Source organism: Coturnix japonica, chromosome 7, assembly GCF_054131305.1.
Source record: "Coturnix japonica strain WE chromosome 7, WE-NBRP24, whole genome shotgun sequence".
NCBI lineage: Eukaryota > Metazoa > Chordata > Aves > Galliformes > Phasianidae > Coturnix > Coturnix japonica.
This window is the reverse complement of record NC_140669.1, coordinates 22,943,907-22,959,502: the sequence shown is the minus strand read 5'-3', so window position 1 is coordinate 22,959,502 and position 15,596 is coordinate 22,943,907. Positions and strand designations below refer to the sequence as shown.

The following is a 15,596-nucleotide window of genomic DNA, read 5'->3' as shown; positions in this document are numbered from 1 at the left end:
CAGGGCAGCTGGTGGTCTGAAAATTCACACTACAGCTCACTGAACAAAAAGCGCCCTGTGCATTTTAACAGCTTGGACCCCTGTGCTATGACTTGAATGGAAGTGTACTGAGTTTACTGAGAGGTGAAAAGACATCTTAGAGATATTAACCACCTATAAAATGGTACAGAATTCAACACTTGCGCCACTAAAACATTGAATTCCCCACACTACATGATCTCAAAAACATGCTAGCTCTCTGTAGACCGCAAGTACTTTTAAAATGAAATTGTTAAAGGAGAGAGAAGAGAGATTCTGTATTCATTTTACACAATGGAGTTACTTCTGCCAGCCATCAGTGCATCCAAGAATGACACTAGATTCCAGAATTAGAGATGTAGCTGGAATTGCATAATTTCTTGCCCCTCCAAATCATTTGGGGATAATAAATGATCTACTTCTGTCTCTCTCTGTGGTGAACAATTCTGTGAAATCCCATAGGATAAGACAAACTGTCAGATGCCAGGTTATTCCATTTACTTGATCCTAATGTTTACAGTGTTCATCCCATCTGATATGATGTTGTATTTTCTGTATTATTTAACTGGATTTTCAGTTTGTTTCTTTCAGAATTAATTGTTATAGACAAGTTTCTAACAGAAAATACAACAGCAAAACAATCTGGTCAGTATCAAAAAAGACAATAAATTACATACTTTGGAAAAAAAAAACCAACCTTTCAGTGTTATGGTTGTGGTAAAGAATGATAGAAATAATTCAATTAATACTAAATATTCTGTTAAAATTACAAAGTTTACACATATACAGTTCTTCAGAACTAACATTCTAGAGTGACATGAAGTCGAAAATTTCTAATGCTACAGAAATCTGAAGACAAACATTAATGGAACTATACAAAGCAGCTGTGTCAGTCGTATCAATTGGACCTTAACTCAGGCCCACAAGCAGACATTATCCCTCTTAAAAAAAGTACCCAATAGGTAAAACTATTACAGCGTATTATTTTATACCTGGGCTAACGTTGCAATCTGTGGTTGTGCCTGTACTGTCATCTGTTGGGTTTCTGCCTCTGTAACGGCTGCATCTCCACTCTGCTGGTTCTCTGCTCCAGATTCCATGGTCATTTAGTTACCTACAATCACAACATTTGTCGTAAGTCTGTGTCGGTATGCAATTCCATTATTCTTAGTGGATCTGGTAGCAATCACTGCATCTGAATTCCCACTACTACATACTAGTTTTGTTTGCATATTAAAATGGTGCCAAACTATTAGCATTCAGGCAAAATTTTGCGTGCTATGTGTCTGCCTCAGGTTCATTTTCCTATGTGTAATGTTTCTGAAAAACTGGTCCAGTTTCCTCAAAAAATTGAGATCAGAAAGAAATGTGTTCGGATCATGTTAAAATAATTGCTTGGGCATTTGTACTGTGATGATCTACTACCTCTGTAATTTGGAACAGTGACCCACAGTTAGTCAGGAAGCCTCAGTGCCAAGCTGAAAATATGCCATAATTGAGTCATAAAAGCATTCCTGCTACAGCCCTCCCTCTCCCCATCACTACAGTTTGCAGGTAACTAACAGCAATTTCTGTGCTGGGTACTCAGCTTTCAGTCTTCTATCTGAGCTAAATACGCAACAGCTCCATACACACTTTTTCCACAGCCAGACTGTGCACAGATCTATGCCACAGCAACTAAAGCTTTTCCACTCTGCAGGACTCAGATCATCACACGTAATGATAGAAGCCAGTGCTTGAAGAACTTTAATGCAATTGATTCTTTTTAAATTAAGAGGTACACAGTAATTCATCATGACCTTTGTTTTGTATCCTACACATTTTCCATTACACTTGTATTTTTAAGCAATAGCTGAGTTAAGTCTGGATCACTAGAAAACACGACTCCATAAAAAGAGGTTGCATAACTCCCACACCCCAGCATGTAGGTAGAGTGCAATGAATGCGAAATTCTGCACTGATCTCTGAGAATTACTTCTCAGTTCTTCTTTAAATACTGAAAAGTAAATATTTAAAATCTAACAGAAAACTTCAAAATACAAGGAAACCCTTCCAACAGGGATACGGTAATACAAAACTAAAATACAGAACCCCCAATACTAAGTAAGAGGAATGGCCATTACCTCCACAGCCACAATACCAATCTCGTGTACCGCTCTGTGCTGCCCAGTTACTCAGGCCTCTCTTTACCCAGCGGCACCACAGCTCTCCAGAGCAGGAGCAAAACCACCAGTTGAGCATTTCTACTTTCGGGAGGGCCTGGAGGCAGAGGATGCTCAGATCAGTAGGAAGATGGAAAGAAGGAGAAATCCCAACAGCACCCAGTCTCTTTCACTGCATTTCATCTTCCAGAAGGCACGAACGAAAACTTCTGCAGTATTACTATTTATAATACACATTACCAAACAGTTCTTAAAGGTGTCATTAATTACATCTTTTTAATTGTTTTCTTTTTTGTGTGTGTACCAGCCATTCTGCCTAAGGGATGCAAATCAACATCTTTCTCTCAATTCCTATGTAAGTATCAGAGTGACTACACCAAAAGCCTGCCCCACCAGAACCACTTAGGAGAACGGGCAGATTGCACACAGCAGCATCAGGGCCTTACCAATGTTCACAAAGGCAAATGTTGCCAAGTTCCTGTTGATACACATGTTTTTGTAGGAAGAACTTCCAGTCTTCTCATACATTATTAAGGAAACGGCTTCTGGTTTTACAGGCTTGGTTTCTACACTTGTGTCATCTTTGTACATACTGCAGTAAGTTTTAACTGTTTGAGGTGCACTCTCCTCTAAAATACCAACATTTTAGAAACCAAGTTCTTAACCTGACATGTAAACACCTAAAAGGAAGCTCCTCATAACATACAGTAAGCACTGAGCAATGCAGGAAGCTGCCTGCAAGATTTGCATCTTAACACATGCAGTTGGAGCAAGTTTCAGGGGTGACTTGTAGGGGCTTTTTGGACAAGTTCATCTTAGGTTATTTACAGGTTCTAAGTAATCTCAAGTGTGGCTAATTTACCATGCTCTTACATGTCAGAGTATTTGTATTCTAGCTTTTCATTACTACCTTTTACAATAAATTGTGAGAAAAAGAAGGAATTATAACAGTGAGTACTGCAGCTTCACACTCCAGATACACTGTTTCATTGTTTCATGTTTGTTTTAGCAGCACAGCATTAAAAGATTGCCAAGGAATACAAGACAAGGCACTTAGGACTTAAATGCTTATTAAAAGTGGATATCATTGTATCAAGCACGACTCATTTCTGAAATGTTCTTTCAAAAATATTTGTTAAATGCATCTTTTTAAATGAAATTACCAAGTCTTTACATAATGCAACCATCAGTTTATCAGCTGTGCGGTTGGGTGTGAGACTATAATGGCTATAAGACTATAAGGTTATCAATTCCTATTAGTTCTTGGAATTCACAGCTGCAATTCACAATTCCTCCCTGCTTCCAGGCTGCTTTCCTACTTGTCAAAAAGAGACTCACACTTCCACTTTCAGAAAAATAGCTCTTGGTGCAGTTCATTTTGAACTCAGAATTCCTAAATGAAACTAAGGGAAAAAAAGACCAACAGCAGTAACAGCCAGAGTTGAAGAAGTCAGGACTCTGCTTGCCTGAAACACCCTGGGAATGAACTCTGAACTCAGGTTAAGAAAGCTGACACGATTACCTGGTTAGATACGGCTTAACCCAACACTGATATTTAATAGATAACTTTCTTTAAGTTCAAAAGAACTAGCATTATTTAATGTACTTACTACTGAACTGAAATTCCAGAGATGGACAGCAAAACATGCAGCTGACACCCAGTAATTCATCTTAATCAAATCAGTAGAGGGAGAAAGAAGTTCAGCAGAAACTAACTATACTAAAAAAAGCTGCAATGTCACAGCACTAAGACATTAAGCAAAGCATTAAGACAATGAACACAAATAGCTGTAGAACGCCTAAAAAATTCTGAACAGCATACACTGCAAGAATAATCCAAATAATTCTGTCTTGTTCACAACATAAACCAGGGAAAGGGCTCTGAGCACTACTGTTTGTAGCCTGTCTCAAGTCTGACATGTACCTATGGCAAGAAAAGCTAAAATGTTAGAAAGCAACAGTAATAAAGGGCAGGGTAGACTTAAAAAATCCTGTTTGTGTAGGTGGGCCCTATCCATCAGCCAGATCGCGGTGCAGAGGCTGGCAGCACACCATGGAAATGGGATTTATGGAATTCAGGTGTTCAGAGAAGGCAGGCATTTGGGGAATGAAAGCCTGTAGCTGTTGTATTAAAAGGCTGCACAAAAACTGTGTTATTTACCTCAGAAAGATAAACTCCAAACATTTCAGCAACACAGAAAGTCAGCCAGAAACACTCACTGCCTGAATATGGAACAGTGAAGCAAAAGGGCAGCAAGTATAAAAGCATGAAAATTAAAAATTTAAAATATTTACTAAAAAACAAGTGAAAATTGGTACTCTATGTACTACACAAAAAAGCCACTGACACTGATAAGCAAAAATAGGGTTAGACATACATAAAGATAACAAGAATATCCGTAATTAAGGAGATTATTTTGTCCAAAAAAAAAGAAAAAAAAAAAAGAAAAAAGAAAAAAGTACAGAACTGAAAAAAAGATAACACTTAATGAGTCAAGATTTAAATTAATTTCTAACCCTTAAAAATCAAATACTTTCATGAGGGGGCAGATTATGGTGCATTTAATTCTTGCAGCTCCCAGTACTGTTGTGAGATACCGTCTGATCACTAGTATCTTAGACAGGATGCTGACTGAGGTGACCTGCAGATAAGAGTTATCTCTGAGCTCCAATGCAGCACATTTAAAGCATGAGTACAGCCACCTCCCTTCCTGTCTTTAAACTCAGGAAGACATAACAGTCTTCTCACAGATTTCCTATCTTCTTTAATCCACAGTACTCACCTATCGCCAGCTATTTGGCCACCCTGGTATATCTGCTTTCTTACTCCTTGTACCTCCTACCCCAGTTACCCCTACAAACTCCAGCATCTCTCCCAGATGTGATGCCCCACCCCCTGGTTCCTGCCCACCCCTTGGTACCAGACCTTGGTTCGCAGCTACCACAAAGCTTCCCAGCTCTGCAAAGATGGCGTGTCACCATGCAGGACCAGACGGAAGGAAAGAAGATGGAGTCCACATCCCAACCACCCCTAAGTCTAAGAAGCAAAGTACCAGTGCTGTGGCTGCTGCAGCAGATACAACCTTCTGCAAGTGAGGAAGGAAGGTCTGGAGTGCTGCAAATCTGCGAGGTAGCATGGATCAGTGTACAGCCGACAGCCATAGCCGCAGCCTGCTCACAGCAGGCATGGCCACCACCTGGAACTTACTAGGCCACACATTCTGAAAGGCCTCTTTCTCCTCCACAGATAAGGAATGGCTTTTGGTTTCACTTTATTCAAGTACCCAACCAGATTTTCAAGAGCACCACAACTACTTCCAATCCCGGCAGGGAGCAGACCTGACAGACCCATGCCCACTAGCCCTGCATGCACCATGTCCAGTCAGGAGTCCATCCGGTCATCCGTCAATGTCACCACCATGGCCACGCTGCTCTGGGCCCAGCCCAGCACCCAAATACTGAGCTGTGTGCAGCAGTGCAGAGCCAGGGTAGTACCTACACACTATAGGTCTACACGTATTAAAATGAATAAACTGTTTCACAAACCATGTTCCTTTTACAGATATTGCTTACAGCTTCTTGTCTCAAATGTGAGAGGAGCCTGTTTTGCCTCCTTCTGCATTCCCTTCATTTTATTATCTCTGCAACCTTCAGCATGAAACAGATCTGAGGATGTTCAGACAAGAAAATAACTACGGTAACAGTTTTGTTTGGTGCTTTAACATGAATGATGTGCATATGTGCCAGTCCTGATTTCAGCAGCTGTCCTGAGTTCTGGTAAGGCTCCTCCAAAGTGAGCACATCAAGTCTGTTCCCCAAGCAGTGCTCACTATGGCCTATATTCCATTTTCTTCATAGCAGGCATACCAGCACACATGGCTCCATAGTCCAGATTCAGGAATTCAGCTCACTCTGTATTTACTACATGCAGCTTTATTAAGCCACAGATCCACCGTGAAAGCAGTGAAAAGTCATCAAACATCACTCCTGCGTGCTGCTATTTGTTTTCACCTTTTCAGTGTAATTACTGAGGACATTCACTTGCAATCTATAAACATTTCCACTGTTACTTCACAGTATGGCAGCCTTTTCAGCTGCTGCTGAGCAGCTGCTCTATGAATTCTATTCAATCTCTGTCAGACTGAAAATGTTCACAGAAAAATAATTTTATTTACTGCTAACACATGAGACTTCAAATAACCACTAATAAATGCGCAACACGACAAGACAGGCCCATAATTATCTCTCTCTGTCACTAATGACTACACACAAATTGCAGTTTTTATCTGAGCTTCACTGCCATTCTAAGCTGCCACTGCCACTGCCTTCAAGTGCTTGTTCCTGTCCTGCTCTCTCCTTAGAGTGACAGAAGACTGTGCACCACACTGTGAACCCAACTTAGTTTGCTAATTCATCTTCAAACTACTTTCTACCGCTCCCCTGAACCTGTCCACCATACGGCCACTCATGGTTAGGCTGGCTGCAGGTCAGGGCAGTACAGGGGCCAGGCAAGTAAACAGGAAGCGTAAGTACCAGAATGGCCTCAATAACCACCTTGAAAATGCCAAAAATGTCAAAGATCCCCCAGATATTTGCAATCAAGCATAGCAATCTGTGAGGCAAATGCAATAAAAAGCAGGAATAAAATCTTGTCGCTGAAGGTAAAATATTTCATCTTGAACTCACAAGAAAAAATGATTTTCAATTTAAAGAGATCCTGCACACAATGGAATCATGCCATCAGCTGAACATGATAGTCCTGGTCCCACTTCTGTTTATATCAGTGTGACAAAGGGGATGTCTGAAAACACTCTGCTGATTGAATGTAGCAGCCAGTGTTAAGTGAGGTGAAAATACAGCATTTTCATATAGGTCACTGAAAAATGCAACTGAGGAACTTGGTTATGCTTCACAAACTTTTTGGCTCCTGATTTTTCAAGTAGAACTTGTAACGCAGTTGTAGCTGCATTTTCAAAGACAGTGAAAACATCTCATACTTAACAGATTTAGATACCTAAATGACCACTGTATTGGAACAAAGCATTTTGTTTGCATGCTCTGTCTCCCTTTCCCTAGAGAAAAAGCTGAGATTTTTTAAGAAGGTGGAAGACCTAAAACCGAACTCACAGCTACAGTGTAGAGCACCCAAATGAGCCATCAATTCTAGATGCCGTTTTATTGTGTTTGCATAACACAATGAAGCTGACATTTACCAAGCAGAGGTGAATGAAAATGCACTTGTATAATGTGTGAATGAATGGTGCTTATGCATTCTTCAGTGCTGGATTTTCTTGTTTTGCCTCTACACTCCTGGCATTGTACTAGAATCCGGAGTTTCTGTTTCCAGGCTTGCTAAAAGGAAGAGACTCAACAACAATTAACTGCAATTTATTTCTTATATCATAATGTCACAAGAGCATCCAGCAAGCACTTGCACACATGCATAATTTATCTTTAATCTATACTGCCTTTTCTTGCTCAATATAACATCATTAAGGGACCTAACTACAAACTTCCCCATTTCTGTTCTTAGAAATCAGGCACTACATTAAAGGTGAACTCTCCCGCTCATCTTAAAAAACAAACAGCTCCAGTATATTTACATTCAACTGATAATGTGAAAATAAAATCTATTTAAGTTGAAAACTTTATCTAGTGGGAGGGACAGATCTTGTATGAATGCACCAGTTTTGCCAAGGAGCCCTTCTAGAAGCTTGGGGGAAGAGATGAGAGTAAGCACTTCCTAAGACATGAACAGTGAAAAGAACCAAATGACTCACCACTATCTCATGTCTGTCAGACAGAAACCTCCCTCAAAACTGTTAGACCTCACTTAACAAAAGAAAGTGCCAAAACAAATCACAGACAGGTTATAATGTCATTTGGTATCTATTATTACTATTATTTAAGACTTAATCCATAAAGATGTTTTATATAAATGTTCAGTCCTCATACTCAATGCACCTAGGGTATTAAAAGATTAGTTCATATGCTTTATGTCTGTCTGCGATCCTACTGGTAAGACAGAATCATGACAAATATTTCTGAACACCTTTAGCAAATATGCACAGTAAAAAAACCCTCCAAAAGGTATCTGCAAATGACCTGGGCTGTATTATATATTCTATCTATCCACAAAGACTTTGGGAGAGCTTGCCTGTGTCTAAGAATTCAACACATCTTGTAGTTCTCATACATTTGCTGCCGGTGTTATTTATACAGTGCATTTACATACTGACTGTAGCTTAACACAGCTTACTGTCTTTTCTCTGAGATTATTTTTAGAGTATAAAAAGCACCTAATTTTTGACCTGCACTGATTTCTTGTAATTCCTGCAAGCTGCAGAAAGTTTTTCTCTCAAAAAGGAGCAACTATGTAAAAATGTTGATTGATACCGAAAGCACTGTGGAGCAGTCTGTAATGTGTGGCTGTTGGTAAATCAGAAGTTATCACAACAATATATCTGAACAGTACTATTTGCATGAAGACATCAAGACAACAAAAGGGCACCAAATGATTTTTGTCACAGTGTTCGGAAGCCAATGCTCCTGCTGACCATATCATGAACTCGAGAAGCAAGCTCGAGTGCAGGGCTGTCTATGTGGTGGAGTTCTTGGCAAACAATTATTGAGCAATGGCTGGCTGCTCAACAGAAAACTATCCAAGAAAGAGTTCAGACTATGAGGTCCCTGGGTGAACACAAGGGCGTTTGTATGGGAAACTGTTAATCACAGCCTGAACCTCTGATTAATCAGCCAAGGCAAGTGTCGGTCAGCTGTGGGAGCACAGGTGAGAGTAATGTAGCTGTGCTCCCTGAAGGGGTGGAGGTTGACTCCACCTCCTCTAGACCTCATTTAAGGGCTGACCACCACTAAGGCAGCATCTCTTGGAGATTGCTCTTCTGTGGTGATTGGATAGCCAGCCTCAGTGTTTTCTAGTCAGACTGAAGGCATCCATATTGGTGAGTTCATCCTATGGATAACCTTTTGTATATCTATCACTATCCCTCTTGTATTATTACCATCTTTTGTATTATTCCACCTTACAGGCATTTAATAACGGGCTTTCTTCTAAACATGCTGAAGAGATTTGTACAAGCCCAATCACCAGGACCAAAACAAATGCTGAAGTGAACAAGGCTAAGGTTCCTTTGAAATTATATAAACATCACTGCTCCAGGCCCAAAGACCAGGAATGCAACAAATAAGTAACCTCACTGCTGTAGTGGAGAATGGTATTGTCTCACTACAGGTGCTTCTTTCAGTGTAGTAATTTACATTATATACCAGGTATGACTTCACAGAAGCATATGTAGGAATGTGGTAAGGACCTATAACCCATAGAGAGATGTTTATTGCTACTCGAAAGTAAGTAACTTTCAAAGTAATTGATTTCTAGAGTAACTGGGTTAATTTTTTAGTGTGAAAATATTAATAGGCACTTCACTTTCATCAGAGTAATGTACCATAAGACTAGACTCAAGCTTCTTAGAGATTACACTGATTAAAGATGACATCTAATGTAATATGAATGTAATTTTATATTACAAAACTTAATCTGCTGGAAAGTCCCAGATACTCGGGGTACTTTCCCATGAATAAAGTAAATGTTTCTCCTCCTATAACAATGGAGGGCAGCTGCCTATGTTTACAGTTCTTTATTTGGTCACCTAAACCATTAACCTTAACCACCTGAATTTCATCACCATTTGAGTTTTGTTGTTTTTTTTCCATGTAGAAATATGGCAAAAAGCCTGAGGTTTAAATCCTGTCACCTTTGCTGAAGTCACCTCAGCACAATACTGCAAACTGAGAAGGGCCAGATGTTGAAATTCCACAGTGGAAGGCCACTTTCTTTTTCTCATCATTCTTCTGTCTTGGAGAACTGTCAAATCGGTTAAGAAACTGAGGGTAAGCATGGAGATTTTTAGGTATTATTAACATATAATTCAACTTGACAAAAGAATTTTATGTAACGGTTTGTGTCTGTGCTGAGGTTCTGTTTGTTGGTGAGAAGGGTGTGCTCCATTCCAAATGTTTCTAACCCTCTTCTGAATGTCAGTGGCTAAACAGTATGTTGAAAATGCTACTTTTAATATCTATGATCCAAATTCTGTAGGGGTGAGCAATTAAAAATCAAAAAATAATGGTTTGTTCTGTTTGATGCTTGTAACATATGTGGTAACTGTAGAGTTCAACCCACAGTGCAACACCAGATTCTGTCATTTGGTAAACACTAGGAAGTCCTGTTTAGGAACCACCACCATTTTAATGAGTTCAGAAAGAAAACACAACAAAACTGATGTTTCAGACCAACATTTTCACTGTTTTATTAGCAGAATATAAGTAGAACTGGTCATCTGAAAGCAAGATTGAATGATTTATACAGAGCTGATAGTTGCCTGATACAAGGCCAAATGTCTGAAACAACTTCAAAATAACCTGTATCTGCAGAAGAAACACAGATTTTGATGAGATAGCTTTGTTTCTCTCTTAAGGAACAGTATAGACCAACTTTTGCCCTGATGCTGCTCTAAAGTGAAAACCTGAATTTTCTGTAGTTGGAGTGTTACAGTAGAATATGCCCAGGAATGCACAGGAAAAACAGCACTTCTCTACAGACCTTGCCCTTGTCCAAGTTCTGAATGCTTCCAATTCACGGAATGCAATGCAACGTTAAAACTGAAAGGTTTGGGGTTTATGCCACAGCTCAGCTCGGAAATACTTTAAATCCTGAAATTGTTCTGGCTGAGTTACATTGAAATTGCTGTAGCTTGGTGAGTTAGCACTGCTCTTGAAGCAACAGAAGATATCTTACCTTGCTTAGTGTACCAAAATTAAATCTATGACCCACTCTCCCTAAGCACCAACTGAAACTAAACCATGACCAAATTCCATATTAAGTTTATCAAATGTGTGGGCTCTGTCTTATTTTTCATGCATTTTTGTATTTATGTGGACAGTACAAGACAACTAAAATGAGAAAGGTCTTTCATACGACTGCCAGGCAGATCTGCTCTGCGTAAGTATCATCTCCATAAGCAAGAATAGCTTACCTTGGTTCTCAAATATTTGTGTGGGTTTAAGACCTGTATTACCAGTGGGAAACACAATTTCTGGATGGAATAGAGATGTGACCTGCCGGTAACTCTGACTTGAGAATGATGGACCTGAATAAGCAGCAGAAGCCAGTGATGAACCAGAAAGGGCCAGAGAAATAAACAGAATCCATGCCTTGCTTTAGTATACAAAAGTGTATGAGCATACAAAAGAAAACCTCTGTTTTGCATTCTGCAACTAGTCATAGCTGGCAGCAATGCTCCAGCTCAGCTTTCCTTCTTGTAAGGGTAGAAATAAACAGGAACGTCTGCCTTTGAAGCTGTGCAGTAAATGGGACTGGGGACTACTCTGGACTATATATAAAACAGTAAATACAACTTGTCTTTAATCTGGACTTGTTCTCTGATAATTTCCCAACCCCACCAGCAGTTGTACTGGTGCTGCTGCCATGGGAGCAAGAACAGAGAAGGTGAAATAGTTTACCCTGCTGAAGCCTGGCCTGCCCATGGGAGCAAAGTAAATCAGATCATGGACAGGTGTTGTAAGACAGCAGGAAATAACAAAGCTGCTGAAGAAAACATGCATTCTGCAACACGAATATCACTGTTTTATTAATAACTCTCCTTATGAGTGGGAAGCTAAAAGCTGATTTTTTTTTTTCCCCTTTTTTCAGGGTGGGCTTGCTGAGGACTGTGTAGAACGCCATGCTATTCAGAGAGCCTCACCTCTGAGAAAGCAGCAGTCTGCAGCAGGTACCATGCTTCCTCCTCTGCCCACCCCAGGATACTGCGCACTAAGTTGTACAATCCACAGAAACCTTTTGCTATAGTTTTCCTGCTAGAAGTTTGAGCCACAATTGTTACTTTAAAACCCAGAGGAGAGATTGCAGCAGTTACATGCAGTAACAGCGAAACTAAAGATAGCCCAGCATTTGCTCTGGCCCAGGTGCCTTGGGGTGGCTGGCAGGACTCAATGTTGACATGTTGGGCCTGGACCCTTCTGGAACTTTGTCTTTCCCATGAAGCTTGATTAAAAAGCTATCAAATATATTTTTTTCTCATCTGACTGGGCTCCTCACAATCAGAGGTAGTCAACTGTCACACTGATCCAACTTCTTAAGAACCCACCTTTGATGAGGAGGAGCTAGTTCAACCACGCAGGTGTCGCTGGGCTTTCAAACAGAAGGAAGCCAATTTTTCTTTTTATTTAATTCAGCTGAAACACCTGCTGTTACAACTCCCCTAGACACAATGACAGCCCTGCTCCTCCTATGGCTCACAAACAAGGTTGTGCTGCAGCTCCCTGAGATAGGCTGTGGTCCAGTTCTGCTGCTGAAGGGATACAGTTGTCCTCCTCTTTCCTACAGTCTCACAGTAAGTTTTCACCAGTGCTGGTACAGAAGGATCACAGTCACCAACCGACTCAGCTCAGTCACGCAGAAGAAAACTGACCTGACAACGGTTTTCTCCCATGTTGGTGATTTGAACAGGCTCGTTAAATTGTACAACCAACAGTACAGCAGCCTGCACCAGGGATGGGCAACCAGGAGCAGAAGAAAGGGAAGGAGTAAGATGTCTGTCTGTTGAGAGCCACATACAGTAGTGTCAGCTCAGACAAAATGAGGGCAGCAGGCTCCTGCTGGTACCACACTGCAGTGTTTCTGCACACTGCCCTTTTCCACGCCTTCCCTCCCTCAGTATTGCCCAGAATGTTTCTATCAGTACAGAAGAGAATAATTTGGATGAGTTTCATAAGGAGCAGAAGCCCTACTTTTGTCTAACACTCTCCACAACATATGAAGGCTTTAATTTACAAACCCTGCGTATATTCCAAGTCTCTTGGAGGAGTGGACAGGCACCAGCAGAGTTTGAGACGGGGCCAACTGTACAGAGCCAGAGAAAGAGCCATCAGGGAAAAGCAAGAAAATATTGCTTCCCATCTATCATTCTAAGGGGTATAAAAGATCAGTTGGATGGGAAGAGATTCCACATTCATCTCTTGGAAGGGTACAAGGGAAAGACTGATTTTTTAATAGTGGTAAAGAATGAGAAGGAGTGGGGCAGTATCAACCAGAAAAATACATGCAATACTCGAGCCAAAACACAACAGCAGGTTGTGCTGTATCTGGAGAGATGGTTAAAAAGATTGCAGCAAGGCACTGCAGAGAACAGGGACGGGAGGTTAGGAGTTAGAGCAGAGAAACAACAAAGAACAGCGCAGAGGAAGTGAACACAATAGTTGCTAAACATGTGGAAGGTGCTTAAGCAAAGTAAATAAGTAGTGTAACAAACCCTACGTGTACACGGTATTAAAGTCTGGGAGCAGCTGCAGCCCATGTTCATTCACTCCTACTATCTTACACATACAAAAACTTAAACTTAGTGAAGCGACCAAGTGCTGCAGCAAAAAGAACAAGATCCATGTGATCCAACTTGGCTATAAACACAGCAATAATCTGAAAATTTTGGGCAGGCTGCACTTTCCCATCTGGCAGAACTGCTGCTCGAGCTGCCCCTCCTGCTTCTCCCAGTCCCATCCATTCCCTGATGTGCTGGCACAGCCACCATGCAGCCCTGCAGCAACTAGGGCAGGGTGCTGGCATGGGGAAATACAACCCAGCCTGACAGAAGGGGAAAACACGACCCAGACTTACAGTTCTTCCAAGTGTGGGAGAAAAAGGTTTTGCTGACAGCTTCCCTGACCAACCAGGCTGCCACCCGGACAGCACTCACAGGACCAGAGGCTTTTGTACACATCACTTCAAGTCTCTTCTCCAAAAAGTGTGAAAACCTCGAGGGCAGACATTTCAGTTTCATGCTCCTGCACGAAGGCAGCTTTAAAATAGCACGCTGTAAGGTCTTCACAGCTTTACCTAGAGTAGCTGGTGCTGCCTGGAGTGAGTGACGGGAACAGAAGAGCAACGGGAAGGACTCTCACATCTTTGGAACTGTTGTTACATTGTAACAAAACAACATTGTAACAAAACATGGCAACAAAAAACCAAATCTCAAAACATTCTCATGTAAGCTTCTAATCTTAGGACACGTCTCTTCAGGGGTGAAAGAAATCCTTGAGCTATGCATTTTGCTTAGAATCACTGAGGCTAACAGGCGTCTGTACTGCTTTAAAACTACATGTATGTACGTTTATAAAGCACACAGAGTAACAGAGCTCCTCAAAATGCTTTACTCAAAATGTGGATTCTCTGGACTCTGTGGTGCCAGAAAGCGATGGCAGCAGCATGACATGAGCAAATCCGTTTGCAAATGCTGCTCTACCTGGCAAAGCCCAGAAGCAAGCAGAGCCAGGGGCATCTCATCTGCACAGCTCACACGGCAATTCTAGAAGCACGCAAAACCAGAAAGTGTTGTGCTTCTTCTCACCTTTCTAACCACGGTGCTACCAAACAACAGACAAGTTTTGAAGAATAAAATAGGTGTCAGTGCCTCAGTGCTGGGAGAAGTGCAAAGAAAATCACTAACCATGAGGTGGTCAGGTCTGCATCATCACCGTGAAGTGTGACAGCACAGACTGCAGATGAGGCCACACCATTCTTGAATTAGAGAAAAACCAGGGCACTAACATGAACCTCCATCTGCAAGCAGGCAAGGAAGCAGAGAGCACCAGCCCAACCCAGCAGGGCTGTTTCTCTTGCTGAGGGTTACTGTCTGTATGGGAAACTGGTCGTCACAGCCTGAACCTCTGATTAACCAGCTGAGGCAAGTGTCAGGTCAGCTGTGGGAGCACAGGTGAAGGTAATTCAGTTGTGCTCCCCGAAGGGGTGGAGATTGATTCCACCTCTCCTAGACCTCATTTAAGGGCTGACCACCACTAAGGCAGCATCTCTTGGAGATTGCTCCCCTGTGGAGATTGGATAACCAGCCTCAGCATTTTCCAGCCAGACTGAAGGCATCTGTATTGGTGAGTTTTTCCTATAGATAACCCTTTGGATATCTGTCACTATCCCTCTTGTATTATTACCATCTTTGTATTATTTCTACCTTACAACCACCATCCTTATATTATTCTCACACTGTCTTTTTAATGAAACTGATGATGAGCAGAAAGCTGGCAAGGCCTTCTCACTGCAGCAAAGCCTTTAGAAGCATGGCATGAGTAACCCATCTCCACTTGCTAAGAGATCCAAAAATAGAGGCGAGGTGTGAATATCCTATTTGTTGCACTAGGGTGTCAATAGAAATTCCCCATCAGGGCCTTATCTACTATCAAAGCCTGCACATGGGTAAGAAGTGCTCACCTCTGAGCACAGCCCGACTGCTACTTTCCAGAATATTGTATATTGGGTCTCAGGACCAGCAGTAGCTGCACCAGCTCACGCTCCCATAGAAGGGGTAG

At 41.4% G+C, this 15,596-nt stretch overlaps 1 protein-coding gene across 3 annotated transcripts in view; it reads right to left on the bottom strand.

The window, feature by feature from the left end:
* The window catches only part of CREB1 (cAMP responsive element binding protein 1), a 29,490-nt gene that overhangs the window by 11,659 nt on the left and 2,235 nt on the right, over window positions 1-15,596 (bottom strand). Inside the window, exons 2-3 of one of the 3 annotated variants that reach the window (XM_085553389.1) lie at window positions 2,142-2,277; window positions 1,011-1,132 (exon numbers count right to left, since the gene is read on the bottom strand). The exons of 1 other annotated variant lie outside the window; for it this stretch is intronic. In XM_085553389.1, coding sequence (XP_085409515.1) covers window positions 1,011-1,124 — 114 coding nt within the window. In that variant the 5' untranslated portion in view covers window positions 1,125-1,132; window positions 2,142-2,277. The remainder of the gene's footprint in view (window positions 1-1,010; window positions 1,133-2,141; window positions 2,278-15,596) is intronic. One more of the 3 variants, XM_085553388.1, reaches the window with a different exon arrangement.